Here is a 15,049-nt window from a genome sequence, read left to right on the forward strand (position 1 = left end):
GCCGGGACTTCTTTGTCACCAGGCTGAGTTCCTGGAGGCGTACAGGCTGTTATTTTCCACAGTAATAAACCAAACTATGTTGCAGTCTAATTGGCTTTGGCTTATTTGATTGAGTCGGGTCAGGCTGCACCACATTTTACTGTGTGTGTGTGTGTGTGTGTGTGTGTGTGTGTGTGTGTGTGTGTGTGTGTGTGTGTTCATTCTTGCTTTTATGTAACATAACAACTCTGGGTGTGTCTTTCACCCACTGAGACACGTCACTTGTTCTCTGTGTGGTGGCGGGACACCGGGCTCCATCGTACTCGTGAGACGGCCGATGTAAGGGTTGGCCAGAGAGCCTCGGCTTGCTAAAAAGGCAGCAGCCGGTTCAATAACCCATAAATGAAACGCTAAAGCAGTAGAATTAAGATAAAGGGGTCATAAGCATAAAACCCGTGATTACCACATTTTAAAATAAAGAATAGGCGGAGGCGTCCGCCGGGTGTGTTCCCACTCTGCTGCTGGTTGACTGACTGAGCCTGATTGGAAAAACGCCCCTGAATTCAAAAGGAGTCACGCTTAGATGCAGCCAACTTAGTGACACTCGCATTATATTCAGAATGAAATTGACTGACGTCCCACCTGGGGACTAGTTGATGACCAGAGCCCCCCCCCCCCCCCCCCCCCCCACCGCATCCTGAATTACAGTAGCAGCATGTTCTCATGAACTTTTTTTGTTAATATATCTCGTGAAAAGCGGTGCAATAGATTATCTAGGGTGTGTTTTCAAATGTGATTTCAGAAAAAACTCTGACCTGTTAAGCGTGATAAATAAATCTCCTTATTTACCTCCAACAGGAGCCTGGCTGTGCATCATGGTCCAGTAGAAGGCCCTGTAAACATGACATTTACTGTAGAATGATGATAAATGTGCATGATGCATTTGGTGTTGAGCATCATCATGCGGTTTACATTGTGAGGCCCGTTGTGCTGGATTTCAGTTCGTAATAAAAATACTCTCAGGAGTTTGTCATGACTTCACGCAGGGAGAGGAGGGTGCTTTCCAGCTCTCGCCGCAGTTTAAAGCATTAATGATGGCTGCCCTGTTGAGGAGTCGATGGGCCGTAGCACTGCCCTTCTCATGCTTCTGTGAGTTTTGTGCACACAGTTCTAACATTTCCGCTGTGACCTAGAAGAATATACAGGAAGTATACATTAGGCACATATTTGCCGCAGGCTGTGAAGATTAAATGACTGCTCAACACTTAAAGAAGCACAGCTAGAGGGAGAATGTCAGTGGGATGCTATGCATGCATGTGCCGTAGTCATAAAATAGGAAACTGGGCCTCATTGAATGCCTTATAATGCTGCCTCTCACTGCATTAATCTCTTTATCCTGCAATGGCAAAGCCACTTCAAACAGGAACATGAGAGTTAAACACCAACTCTCATTTTAATGAGCAGGGAAGATGGCAGAAATGCACAAACGTTACCCCTTCGCCTGCCGCCGCCGTACAAATACCTAATTGACCCTGCCCCCGTTCTGGATGTGCCACTGTATTTTGGGGTAAATTGGAAGCTTAGATTAGAAATATGTGAATTTTTTTTTTTTTTTAATCCAAGCCACAGAGAGCGTAATCCTGAAATTGATTCTTGCTACAAGCGTTCAGCCATTGCTACAAAGGCTTCACACACTCCTGGTTTGTGTGGGTAACAGCTCATGGAGGAGGCAATGGAGCTGAGAGTGTGATGGAGGAGGGAACAGAGGGTGGGGGCCGGAGGAGCGGCCTTGCTTTAACAAGCTTATCTCGCTCCCTAATTTAGTTTGGGCCATCAAAGCGCTGAGAGCCGGCGTCGCTAGGGGCGGTCGTATTTTTTGACCGCTACCTGTGACAGCAATTACAGGTTCCCCTTCAAGCGTGTATTTGTTTTGGTGGCAGACTCGACGGTTTGGGTAGAACAAGATCACCTCAACATTCTTCAGCTGGAACATAATCACAGCGTCACAATGTGAGGTGTCATGCCCCTCTAAATCAGCAGAGCATCCCCTGCCACTGTATCTTTCTGCCCTTTTTATTCAGGGGGTTGTTGTGACATTATAATCAATATAAACGAGCTGTTGTTTCAGGGTATTCAAATACATCACACTGAAAGAGTCCACGCTGCTGCTGCTGGCCACAGAACACACGTGAACACACAAAAATGGAAGCAGAGAGACAAAGCTTGCAAACTGTGTATTTGCATTGAATTAAGCATGCAAACATTCTGTGCCGCATCTGCATAATTGCATACCTGTAACGGCGCCATTGTTAATAAGTGAAATTATGTCTGCAGCTTTGCAGCAAGCCAACTTCAACCGACCTATTGTGCTACTTTCATTAGCTTAACATCTCACAAATGGCGAACTGGGATTTTACCCACTCAGGTGGTTTATGAAAGAGTTTGCTTTGGATATGCTAAGGTGGTGTTTTTTTGTTGTTGTTGTTTTTTTCCTACGGTTGTGTCAGGACCCGGGTCTGTGCCGCCTGTGTACACAGATGGGATTCTGCAATTACAGTGTAGGAAGGCTCCTCTAACTAATACCAAGAGAACAGCCCTCAATCTGAAAGCTGTTGGGTCTTGAGCAGCGTTGTAAAACTCATGAGACACGTGTGAGTGAGCTCATCCACATCACTGCACACGGGGGGATCCTCAAGGTTTGGGTCATATCGTTGGAAATAAAAAGAGTGGTGTGATGTGCTAAGATGCCCTGCGGTGTTGGGTTAAGTGTTGGTACCAGGAGGGGGAACAAACCATACCTCATGCACCTATTCGCTTGCGTTTTTGTTTAATCTGCACATGTCCCCAGTTTGCTTTGTTGGAGTGGTGTGACATGCTATATGATGGCCCATGACCAGGCCAATTAGTTTGATGTATGTTTCCTCACTGTTGTGTTTATTCAGCAGAAGAAATAAATCTGCATACGTACCTTTTTTCTCCCTCCATCGCTCTCTCTCTCTCTCTCTCTCTATCAGTGCTTTGGAGTTTTGCAGCGTATTCCCTTGTGACATAAAGATGCAGAGTTGCACTTTGTTTTTCATTCTGTATTGAATTTTTATTGGTGCCATGTAGCTGGGCAGTTGTGAAAAGGGTGACAGTTTCACGCTGGAAATTGATGTTTAAAGGATTAAAAATGCAACTGGAAATACGGTGTCAATCATTTTGTAATGGCATTTTTCAAAAAAGCATCCTTTTGAAGGCAGTCTCATTGGGATATACTGTACATAGAGTAAAGTCATAGTTTATGTCAGTCATTAGATATAAAAGTGATAGTTCACCTTAAAATGAAAATTCTGTCAAACCACGCTTATGCTAATGGAAGGTGACTTTTTTTAGTCCACAAAACAGTGGAGAAGGCATTGCAGTAATCTCCCACACAGCTGAACTGAATGGAGACTAAATTTAAACTGAAAAAAAAAAAAAAACATAATAAAATCTCTAAAATGTACTGCTCATCCAAACTAATCCAAGTGTCTGGAAGCCTTGACACGCCAAGTTATAAATGACTGATTTTCAATTTTTTGGTGAGCCATCCCTTGAAAGGTACATTGCATTGAGTACAAAATGGTAATAAGCCTTTTTTGTTAGATGTGCAAAAGCGAATTCTCCAGTATCATTGTGGGAAATGAGCCACAGCTTTATCCAGCACGACACCCACTGCTTTATTCTTATGAAAGAGCAGTGGGCGGGACTTATTTTATAATTGTACCATTAATCTGTCTTCGTTTTATTCCGCTGTTGTAAATAGCCCATCTTGGTAGGCAGAGCATTCCTGTTGCCTCCTACTCTCAGATTGTTGTATTCATAGCCATTATTTATTTGACGTGCAAAATAGAAATAATTTTGCATAGCTCAAACTTTATTTAACGCCGTAGAAGAATGTGTTCTGTCTGCTACTGGGTAAGCCAGTGGACTGCTGTGGTCCTGCTGAGTATATTATTATTGTCGTGCATTTTGGGGTCCAGCTTGAACCTGTTTTAGCTTCAAATCCACAACTAGCAAATAACTGGATACATAATGGAATTCTAAAATGTCAGAAAAAGGAACCAGCAGTTTTTGTATTTACTGCCTAGCCCCCTTTTGCTGTAAATTGTTTGCAACCAATCTATTAAAAATTAACTTAAATGGAGCAGTCAGGGCCTGAGAAGCTGATGCTGCGTGCCATTTCTGTTTTGCTGAGGCGAGGCTGTGAACTTACCCTTGCTGCTCAATATTCTGTGAATAATTGAAACTGACGTCTTGTACCTACTGTCTTTAGACAGTAAATTCTTTGATGAGATCAAAAGGAGAAAAAAAAATGCTGACAAGATGATACATTTGTAATATCTCTAACATTTTTTTTGTACCAGAAAAGAATTTGAGTGATGAAAATGTTTTATTCTCCTCTGTGTCCTTTTCTTCTTCCAGGTGGACTTACTTGTGCCAACCAAGGTCACAGGTGTAATCACCCAGGGAGCCAAAGACTTTGGCCATGTCCAGTTTGTTGGCTCATACAAAGTGGCATACAGTAACGACGGAGAGCGGTGGAATATATACCAAGATGAGAAACAGGGAAAGGACAAGGTAAGCAGTTCTCATCTATCAGATAACACAAGTTGAAGAGATTTGAGCGACGTCCGTCAACCTTCAAGCTCCAGATGAAAAGCTCTTATACACACAGCAAACATATACACTGGCATCATAAATGCGTGCTTGCAGATACTGCAAGTTCTGAACTTTTGAATTATATATTACTCCACAAAAGAAATGAACATTGCGGACACAGAGAGAGGGCCTTCACAGAAAAATGCACATGAAGAATAGAATTAAAAATAGAAAGTAGCGAAAGTCGCAAAGAGAGTTCTTCAATGTGAAAGTGTCCGTTTTTGGACCTGGTCTGTTTCTCCTCTCCTTGTCCTCTTAGCATCTCTTTATCTGTGGCTCATACAGAGCTCTCGCCTGCTCTGTCATACTGCCTCTCTCTGGTGTAGGATCAGATAAGACTGTGCTGTCAACCAGGCTTGGCCGGTTTGAAGCTGAAAATCTTGTTTATGGCCCTCAACGCAGTACACATGTCCATTCCAATCGTCCACGACAACAGAGACAGCGCAGGGCTGCAGCCGCCTCAGTGCTGATATCAGGAGGGCTGCAGAAATAGGCTCCCGGCTAAAGCTGAAGCCTCTTGTCTTTCGAATACTGGTGGCGAGTCTGATAGTGTTTACTTTCCTCACTTGCTGTGTCACTGAAAGATAAGCTTCTTCTGTTTGGTCATGTATTGGCAGTGAGATGACCACAGAAAATCAAGGAACAAAAACCCCCCAGAAATGGTACATGCAAATGACACAATAAACAAATTAATAGTGAGGTTGAAATGGTTCAAACTGGTCCGTATTGTTGTCGGTTTATATATCTAGAACATTTTTTCATTTAATCTTAGCCTATTAGCGCTGTCGCCTCACTGCAAGAAGTCTCTGGTTTTGAACCGGCCCCTACAGGGCTTCTTTCTGGGTGCCCTGGCGTCCTCCCACAGACCAAAAACACTCGTGTAAGGTTGACTGGAGCCTTTAGATAGCCTTTTTAATTTGACTGGAAGTCGTCTGATCCTCGAATGAACCAATGCAGGAAACATTTTTGGTTTATATGGGGAACATTTCTGTTGCTGACATGAGCTCAAATCTATGTTTGTGATATGTGGAAGGAAAAGATACAAAAAAAAAAATCCTTGGACAAATGTCACATTAGCAGATGGCTAGTTAGCAAACATTACATGCTGTATGAGGTAATTAATATTAGTGGGGGATTGTGACGCTTTAGGGGAGCAAGTGATGGATTGAACTGGGTCACCAACATGTCAGCATGGCAAATAGTAATCTAATGTAGGGCCCTAAAACCTCCTTTATAGGATTTTAGGGCCGCTCTGTCACTCTGGGGCAGCGTGGCTCAGAGGTAGAGTCACCATCCAGCAACTGAAGGGGTCACTGTGGCGCTTTGAGCATCGCTAAGGGTAGAACGGTGCAGTGTAAAAATGAGTGCATTTAATATACAGGAGAGGAACTAAAGGAAAAGCTCGGCCATCAGAAGGGCTCTAATGCACTCTGTGGGGGGGGGGGGGGGCGACACCGTTCTCATGAAGATTCCTCCTCGTTTGCTATGTTGATGATGAGGTGACGAGTCGGTCCTCAGTAACCGCTGTGTGTGTTGGATTTAGTCAGATGTGGTGACACTGAAGGTGGTGTGTACATTCACGTTAAGCCATGCAGTGACCCCTCTGATCTGGGTTTGTGGAAACACCGTTTCTGAGCAGTTTGCAAACACTGTTGGGTGACTGCCATTTTGAAATGATTTTAAAAAACAAAACAAAAAAAACAACAGCTTTTATTCTGTCCGGCTGAATGTGGAAGCTGTAAAGCTGAAATATGATGGCACCTTTTAAAGGCCATTAACAGCCTCCATTAGCCAGATATCAACCTATGCCCTCATCATTCCACCTATCCAGCGTGTTCCCACATCTACTGTCCACATCCCTCTCTTGAGGACTTGCTAATTTCAACACCCATGATGATCTCTGGATTTGGGCCATTGCTCTGGCTGATTGTCACTCAAGAAATCTCAATGCTGAACTCTGGATGAGTTCACAAAGCCCGGCAAGAATTTTTGTCTGTGATAACCAACAAAAGGAGCAGAAAGCTCAGTTGATGGGTTTTTTTAATTTTTAATCTCATTTTCCAAAATAACACAGTGAATCGCAGCACTTTTTTCTTCTTAGGCTGAACTCCAGAAGTCTCTGCTTGTGGACGAGCCGTTTATGAATACTTCGCAGCATTTATCCGATGGTCTGACTGACTACTGGTTGTGCATGAAATGCTTCTGCTTTGTATTCCTTTTCGTATCCAACATTTCCAGGGTTCAGGCTCTCGTTTGCTTCCCTTCAACACACCTGACTGCCGTCGCCAGCTTTTTTTTGTAGCTACATGTAGTACAGACTTTCATCTTGCCTCCTTCAAACTGTTCTAACCGCTCTGGTCGGTTAACGGTCGAGTCGATGGCCCCGCATCATTCCTAATCTTGCATCCTTCACTGGCTTTCTGTAAAAAAAAGAAAAAAGAAATCAAACAACCTCATACTAAGCCTTACATGGGCCGGCCCACAGTAAAGGAGCTTTCTGTCTCTTTGATCATCTCATAATCTGTTCCTATTTTAAAACTGGGGGAAAACCTGCTTTTGCAGGTGTTCCTCCTAAACTTGGGAACAACGAAATCTGCTGAATCTGTGTTGTAGTTTCCCCAAGCCTGCTTTTAGATGTGTGTCTGCCTGTGTGTTCACATATGCTGTCTAATGATATTTGCTGATGTCACCAGTATGCATTGTTGTGACGGTGAATAATGCAAGCATAAAATTAGCTTTAGATCAGTGAAGAAGTGAAATTTGCTGTTCCCGGGCGGTATCTAAAGGCCAGCCTGTTTACTGGTGTAGCATTTTAACCCTGGAACACGAACATCAGCTGATTTTCACCCACACAATTCTTGTCATGTCATTTTATTGGGTTCCCCATGGTACCTTTTTTTTTTTTTCATTTTATGTGACATTGCATATTGGGAAATTAAAGAAGAGTACTTCAGTTTTGCATCCACCCATCCATCCATTCATTTTCTACCTCTTATCCTGTTAAGGGTCGCAGTGGGTGGAGCCTATCCCAGCTGCCTTCAGGCAAGAGGTGGGGTTCACCCTGGACAGGTCACCAGTCCATCTCCGGGCCAACACATAGAGACAGACAACCATTCACACTCACAGTCACACCTACAGTCAATTTAGAGTATCAATCAGCCTCGTCCCCTCTTGATGTCTTTGGACTGTGGGAGGAAGCTGGAGTACCAGAGAGAACCCACACAGGAACAGGGAGAACATGGAGACTCCACACAGAAAGATCCCGTGATGGAGCCAGGACTCGAACCTGGAACCTTCTTGCTGTGAGGCGACAGTGCTGACCACTGCACCACCGTGCCACCCTAATTTGGCATACATTGTTGTACTTATTTTGATGAAAACTATGTTTTATCAGGAATATTATATTAGTTAAAATATACCAATACCAGTGATCGTGTTGCTAATTTTAACATAAGTATTCAAGGGTTAATATCATGGGATTGTGATGATGGTTCTAGGTGTTTGTCAAACCCTCAGGTGGGACCAGGGAATCTGATTTGATTGCCAGTCTTGATTTTTCTTCTTTCAGTGCTAATTGGCAATGATGTTATAATAATGTATTATAAACTTAATGTCCTCCATTAACTCCTGAGAATGGACATCTTGTCAGGTATTATCCCTTACACAAATGTGAGGGGCGTCACAACATGACTGAGCTCCAGGAGTGGAAAGAATTTCATAAATAACATCGTTAGCATTGTGCTGCCTCGCCAAAATATTAATTTTACTAGCACACACAGGCTATAATTCTGAGTGTTTCAGAATAGCTAACCAAGGTTTTGTTGATTTCTAAACATCACAAAAGTCTGAACTTGTCACACCAGCACAATCAGGTATGAGCTTTCACAATGTCAAAGCTACAAGGGTACATACTAGATGATCAACCACACCAGTAAAAGTGTGAATGTGTTGGAGAAACAGCACTCTGCCGGTCTGAGCTTGTTCTTCAACATATCATACAACCTCCGTCTCGTTTACCTGTACACTGACTTATCAATACAAGAGGTCAGCTTCTAGATCAGTGTGCACAAACACGGTCCCACGAGGGCGAGGTTGTCGGTCCGTGACTCTCCAGTGGACTTTGATATCTCGATCCTGCGATCAACCAGCCAATCAAAATTTAGTTGACTAAGATTCTTCTCATCAACTACCGTTTGATCGACTATTAGGCCGGCAGCCCTAGCAGCTACCCATGGATATCCAAATCTCTTTGAACCAGATAAAAGATAGCACCGTTCACAGCCTCCCTTATGTTGTTTTCGCTGTATAATTCAGAGCAGAACAAGGCTAGGTAGTCAATCGGAATGTTTGTGTGTGTGTGTGTGCGCGCGCGCACACGTGCGCGTGCGCTCCGTATTAGAGGGCAGGTGTGTTTAGTGAAGCTTCTGAGAATGTCAATCAGTTTGTCCCTAGACAGAGTCGAGGGACTGCTCAGATGTATGATTCTTCAAGGTGTTTCCCGCTTGAAGCAGCCATTAACGCTAGAGGACACATTTGACTGTTCGAGTCCCGAGGCTCCACCTGCCACACCACAATGCGTGACTTGACAGGGATATACTGCGTATGTGTGTGTGTGTGTGTGTGTGTGTGTGTGTGTGTGTGTGTGGGTGTTTGGTTGGGGCACAGTGGTAGAAGCTTGTAAGTATTCTTCTCAGCTCCCCCCTTCAGCTCTCATGTGGTGGAGGCTGCAGGCAGTTAGATCTAGATTGAGAGAGGAGCCTCTGTCAGAATACAGATGTTGTCAGTCCAGGGCACAATGGCACACACAACACTATCCCCCTGCGCCTTGTTTGCCATTTTTTTCTACACACAAATACCAATCAACTGTACTGATATAAGTACTTCATCTAGTTTAAACATTGTCTAATTACACATTTCGGCTACATTCCCACAAGCGCCCAACTTCTAATCCTGGGTCACTACTCAGCCTCTCTGCTACTTTCTTGGGTGTCTATATTTACACTGTCAGTCGATGAGAGCAATCACGAGCAACTAATTGATATTTCACTCAGGTGAAACAGGGTTAATTAGCCATTTGAACCCTTTGTTTCCTTCCATGTCAGAGGGTAACAGAACATTAGATAGCTGTGAATAATTGTCAAGATTAACAACTAAACATCATACTGTTCTTTTTCTAGAAAATATTGGCTGAAGAGACTGAGGGGAATAAGAAAAGCACTGCTATAGCTACAAAATATATGACCAGACTTTTAAAGGGCGTAGCTGGTTGTACATTTCAGTTTGATTGAAAGTTACTGCCTCTTCATAGCTGCCTTGACCTTTCAATGAAGACATGGCTTCATTGTTTTCCGGGCATCACTGTGGGAATGTTTGGTAATATGGGAGCAAGAAGCAAATAGATCTGCTCTCTTGGCCTGTGAAGTAGCTTTAAATAACAGAGTACGGCCAGTGTTGTCCCTCCAGAGACACTGGGCCTCCAATTCTGATGTGTATCCATGACTTCTCAGTCGGTCTGGTTTATCTTTGGGCTACTGCCATGCTAATGTTACAATGTTAATGTTTTAACTCTGTTTTTAAAGAGTGCTATACAATTAAAGTGATTCGGGGGATAGCATTATTGTTGCTGTTACTTGAGATCGCTGAGAGGGGATCTGAAGGTGAGACGGCAGCAGGAGTGCTAAAAAAAAATGGCGGTACAAAATAAGAACCGGTCGGTACTTATAGGTACACTTGTGACGAATGGCAGTGCAAAGGTACATTTGTTAACCCCCTAGTCACTATGACACAAGTCTCATGCACATTTGTGCCTTAAGACCCACATAGAGCAGGTTCTACCGTAGGCCAGTCCATGTTGCATCTTGTACAGACAGTAAAGCTCCTGAAGGCTAATTCTGATTTATGGCCTTATGAATTTGATTGATCGATTGCAGTCAGTTGCATGGCTGTTTTTTTGTTTGTTTGTTTGTTTCCACGCACTTTCTTGTCTTCCACCTTGCTGCAGGATTTTGACGTTAAATTTAAACAGTTTACTGTAAAACAGTGTCATGTTTCAAAGCATTTGTGTTGGAAGTGAAACAAATACTGTCAGCTGTCAGTGGCTGTCAGCTGTCAGTAGCTGCCTCTGCTGTCCTGGTGATGGCACTATTATGCACATTTGGGACAGGTGAAGCACTTGTGATGAAATGGAGAGGCACATCAGCCAAGACAGCTCAACAATGTCTGGTCCACTGCCAGTCCAGCAGACCAGTCCGCCACCTGGGTATCAAAAACCAAACCTCTCTGAACCCCTTTTGTAAAGTTAACCACTGATCTTGATGATGAGAGGACCACATGGGTTCTTATCAGGCACAACATTCCTTCCAGTGGCCCGGCTCCAGGTTTTCCCTCCCCACTCTTCAGAGTCATTCAACATCCCAAACCAATGCAACACCCCTGGACTCAAAAAAGCCGATGATCTACTGTTCAATGCTACACACAGACTGATGTCATCGTCTTCGTCCAGGTGGTATTCTGGGAGAAATTTGCTGCTCAACCAATGATCTGTTCAGTATTCCTGGACCTGCTCAATGACTTTCACCCTGCAAAAATCCTGAAAAGAGGCTTTCTGGAGGAGTTTGGTTTGGAGGCGTTGTTGCTCGCAATCTAGAGAGTAGAATTCCTCACGGGGCGCTACCTCAAATGCCTTCTCTGCCAGGGAGGTGACCAATTAGCTACTGTATGCCGGGGGCTAGCATGCCACGTCCCCACATCTGCCCAACCCGTTTGGCAATGTATTGGACTCTAACATCGTTCCCTGCAGGTCAGGCTGTACCAGACGGGACCCCACAGGTCAGGGTGGGGCCACTAGATATTCAGGCTTCAGGGAGTTGCCCCTGTTCACACTCCAAAAATACCACAGCACTTGACTTGCTCTGGACCCTCACTTAGCACCAATTTGCCTTGGGAGGGACTATTGTCCTTGACGGAACTACTTCGAGTGTTGATTCTAGCAGAAGTACCTCTTGTTTGAATATGTTAATTTAAGTGAAGCTCATTGAATCGTAATGACATCTTCTGTTCTACTTTCACTCCTTGACTCTCTGAATGAGAGACCGTGTGCTGTTTGTGGGTTTTTATTTAGAAATAGTCACCTTGCTTATCCTTCAGCATTTTTCTATCGAGCATTATTTGTCCTTTGCCTCTGATTTTTCACATTTCCTGCTCCAGACAGTTTATTTTAGAGACATTGCCCCTACGCCGCGCAGTTCCCCAGACAGTCTTGCAGTTATTCTTGACATATTTCAATCAGCTTCTCCATTTATGGCCTGCCTATTCCGCCTTGTCTATTGTACTAACATGTGCCCTGGCTGTCACATTCCAGCCTTCTTGGCAATACTCCTGGTAATGACACATATCTCGCTCCACAGATTTCAGTCAGTCATTTCTGAAATATAAAAAAAGGGAAAAGAACAGGGCAACGCAGCACAGACAGGGAGGACATTGTCAAGTTCTCTTTAAGGTAAAAACACTTGTGATTTCAACTGTGTCTCATAAATTTCGATTGAGATGTTACTTTTGTCATATTGATGGTCATATAGAAGAAAAACAGAACATGTGCTGCAGTGTTGTTAGTCGGCAAGTGCAAGTCTGGTCTGATTCCGGTCTGGTCCGATTCCAGTATAGTCCAATTCCAGTCTGGTCTGATTCCAGTCTAAGATCTGCACTAGAATATAGATGAGAAAGACAGAAGAAAGAAAAATGGCTTTCACCGCAGGAGGAAATGATGAGAACATGTGTAAGAGGAACAGCTGTGCTGCCCCAGTTTATATATCCATGACACATGGAGGAAGGTAATGACGGAGTGCATGTGTCACATAGGGTGCTTAGGTGACATTATTCTCACCTGTATTTCACGGAATAAATTTTCTATGAAAGTGCTTGGGAAAAAAAAAAAAATTTTGAAAGGCTGAATATTGGAGAAATAAGAGCAGACATGTTGAAACAAGCTCGCACAAACTAGGAAGAGGCGGCTGTGGTTCGATGGTTCATCTCATCATCACATATTGATCAGGCACACTTAAGTCTTTTATGGTGCAGCTGGCGGCGGATAGGCAAACGGCCCATCAGAGGGAACCATATGTTTCCTACCACAGCTTGTCTAGAATCACAGAAGGACACGCATACTCTTAGTTCAGGTTTTCACCAACATCTGCTGCTATTTCATACAGGACAAAACAGTTCTCTTAGTATTCATAATATTGTGTTAAAGGGGTGAGGGCGTACATTATTTCCAGTTAAAATAAAGTATATACATTTTAGGGAATTTTAATCCAATCTAGCAGCATTTCTGGCAGATGCTGAAGCTTTTATTTCATTTCCAAGTAGAAAAATCAAGTGAAGGTAAAGCAGATGGTTTGATAGAACCAGGAGGAGCAACAGTAGATGTCTGTCACTAATTATCAAGGTGAAAATTACCAACTGAGGCGACAATGCACAGTTTTCCAACAGGGGAAAATGGCGTTGTGGTCTCATTTGGTGCATGAAGGCGGAGAATAGGGTCGAGCTGAGAGAACGTTCTGGCATTGGCCATATTTGAACTGAGGCCCCGACTGGCTGCACTTCATTCAGTACCTGTCCAGGCAGGAGGTATTCAATGACTGGAAAAGTCATTTAATGTTCTCCACTTGCCTCATTATGGAGACCCAGAGGACTTTGTTCATGTGGAATATATTCTTCCACAAAATATGAACTTCAGAAGCACGTCGAGGTGTGTGAGGACGCTTCACTGGAATACTGCCGCAGCTTTGTTTTTAATGACGAAGCAACGTGGGGCAAACTGCAGAAACTTGAGTGGAGTTTCTATTTTTATTGCATGGAACCATAAATTGAAAACAAACAAACAAACAAACAAAAAAGAAATTAATGACGCTTTTTGTCTTTCTAGGTCTTCCAAGGCAATTTTGACAACGACACACACAGAAAGAACGTGATAGATCCTCCCATCTATGCTCGGCTCATCCGGATCCTCCCCTGGTCGTGGTACGGCAGGATCACTTTGCGTGCAGAAATACTGGGATGCACAGAGGAGGAGTAAAATCCTCCATCTTTCTGCCATCTTTCTCTATCCATTGGAATATTGGAGTATCTCACCCAATATTTCAAAAAGAAACTGTGCAACCTGTAAAAAGAAATTGATTTCCAATGGATTTTTCAAGAATAAGTGTTTGGTTGTGGTGGGTTGCTGTTTGTTCTTTTGTACAATGATTTAAAACTTCCCACTGTTCCACTTTTTGTCTTTTAATTTCTTCTTTCAAGCGTGATACTCGTCTTTTTAATTCCTCTCAAAAATGTACCATCCTGTTTGGAAGGAACTTCTGTAATATATATATATGGGAGGGGTGGGTTCCCGGGGGGAGGGGGGAGGGGGGGGTCACTGTGGTTTTAACTTGTTGCCATAGACGCTATTGTACAATGTCACTTTTTAAGAGATGTGAAGTCTGTCTGCCGTGCTTCATTGGACATGTTAACCATCTTCATGACATCAAGAAAGTGTCTCAACTACCATGTAGAGATCCCACGCTCTCACATTGTCAGATCTATTTTTACTCTGATAACACTTCCTCTTGCTTTGATGGACACTGGCGTGATTACATCAGTCACAACACTATTAATGCTCCTGTATTATATGTAAAAGACTAAGAACTTGCATGGTGCGTGAATTATAAATGTATATTATAAAAAGTCATTTAACACATCCAGCCCAGAGAGCAATGGCTTTGATTTAGGGACCTATTTTTATGTGCATTTTTAAATAGTTCTGAAACATTTAAACACACTGCAAAAGCTTAGAGGAAACGTGAGTTAATAATCACTGCGATAGTACTGCAGCACGGACCGGGAGCCTCATGTAGGATGTCTCTCGTTGAAATGGCTTCACGCTCTCATATGGAGTTCCCTTTTTCTTTTCTTTTCTTTTTTTTAAATTTTACTACATCTCTAGATATTTAGTTTATTGTTTGTTTTCGTTCCTTTTTTTGTATTTATTTTGTTTTATTTGTCAAAATCTGTGTTTAATGTGTTGTTTTGGAGATCTAATCGATTAAAAAGCTCAGGATAGATGTCATTCGTTTTAAAAAAAAACACAAATGTATAATTTTGGGCCACCTATTTAAGATATCTATGTATTGTTATTTTAATTAAATGTCACAAGAGTGAGAGCAGTGGTTCTATTCATTGGCACATGTGCATAATTGAAATATTTAAATCTTTTTTTCATTCTTTAATCCATTTGATATGATACCTGATAACTGTTAATGAATTTCTTCATTTTCAAGAGAACAATTGTTCAGGGTACATTAATATATGTGATAACGTCACGCCTGCAGTGATGATGATGAGGCATGCAAAA

General features: G+C 42.9%; 1 protein-coding gene across 3 annotated transcripts in view; it reads left to right on the top strand.

The window, feature by feature from the left end:
* edil3a (EGF like and discoidin domains 3a) overlaps positions 1 to 14,045 on the top strand; it is a 119,202-nt gene extending 105,157 nt beyond the window's left edge. For 2 of the 3 annotated variants that reach the window (XM_086205959.1, XM_086205960.1), the window contains 2 exons: positions 4,426 to 4,581; positions 13,586 to 14,045. In XM_086205959.1, the coding sequence (XP_086062085.1) occupies positions 4,426 to 4,581; positions 13,586 to 13,735 (306 nt within the window). In that variant the 3' untranslated portion in view covers positions 13,736 to 14,045. The remainder of the gene's footprint in view (positions 1 to 4,425; positions 4,582 to 13,585) is intronic. The other variant, XM_086205958.1, reaches the window with a different exon arrangement.
* The last annotated feature ends 1,004 nt before the right edge of the window (positions 14,046 to 15,049 follow it).

The sequence above is a fragment of the Aulostomus chinensis genome, chromosome 6, assembly GCF_037954235.1.
Source record: "Aulostomus chinensis isolate RoL2024-O1b breed Wild chromosome 6, RoL_Achi_v1.0, whole genome shotgun sequence".
Classification (NCBI taxonomy): Eukaryota; Metazoa; Chordata; class Actinopteri; order Syngnathiformes; family Aulostomidae; genus Aulostomus; species Aulostomus chinensis.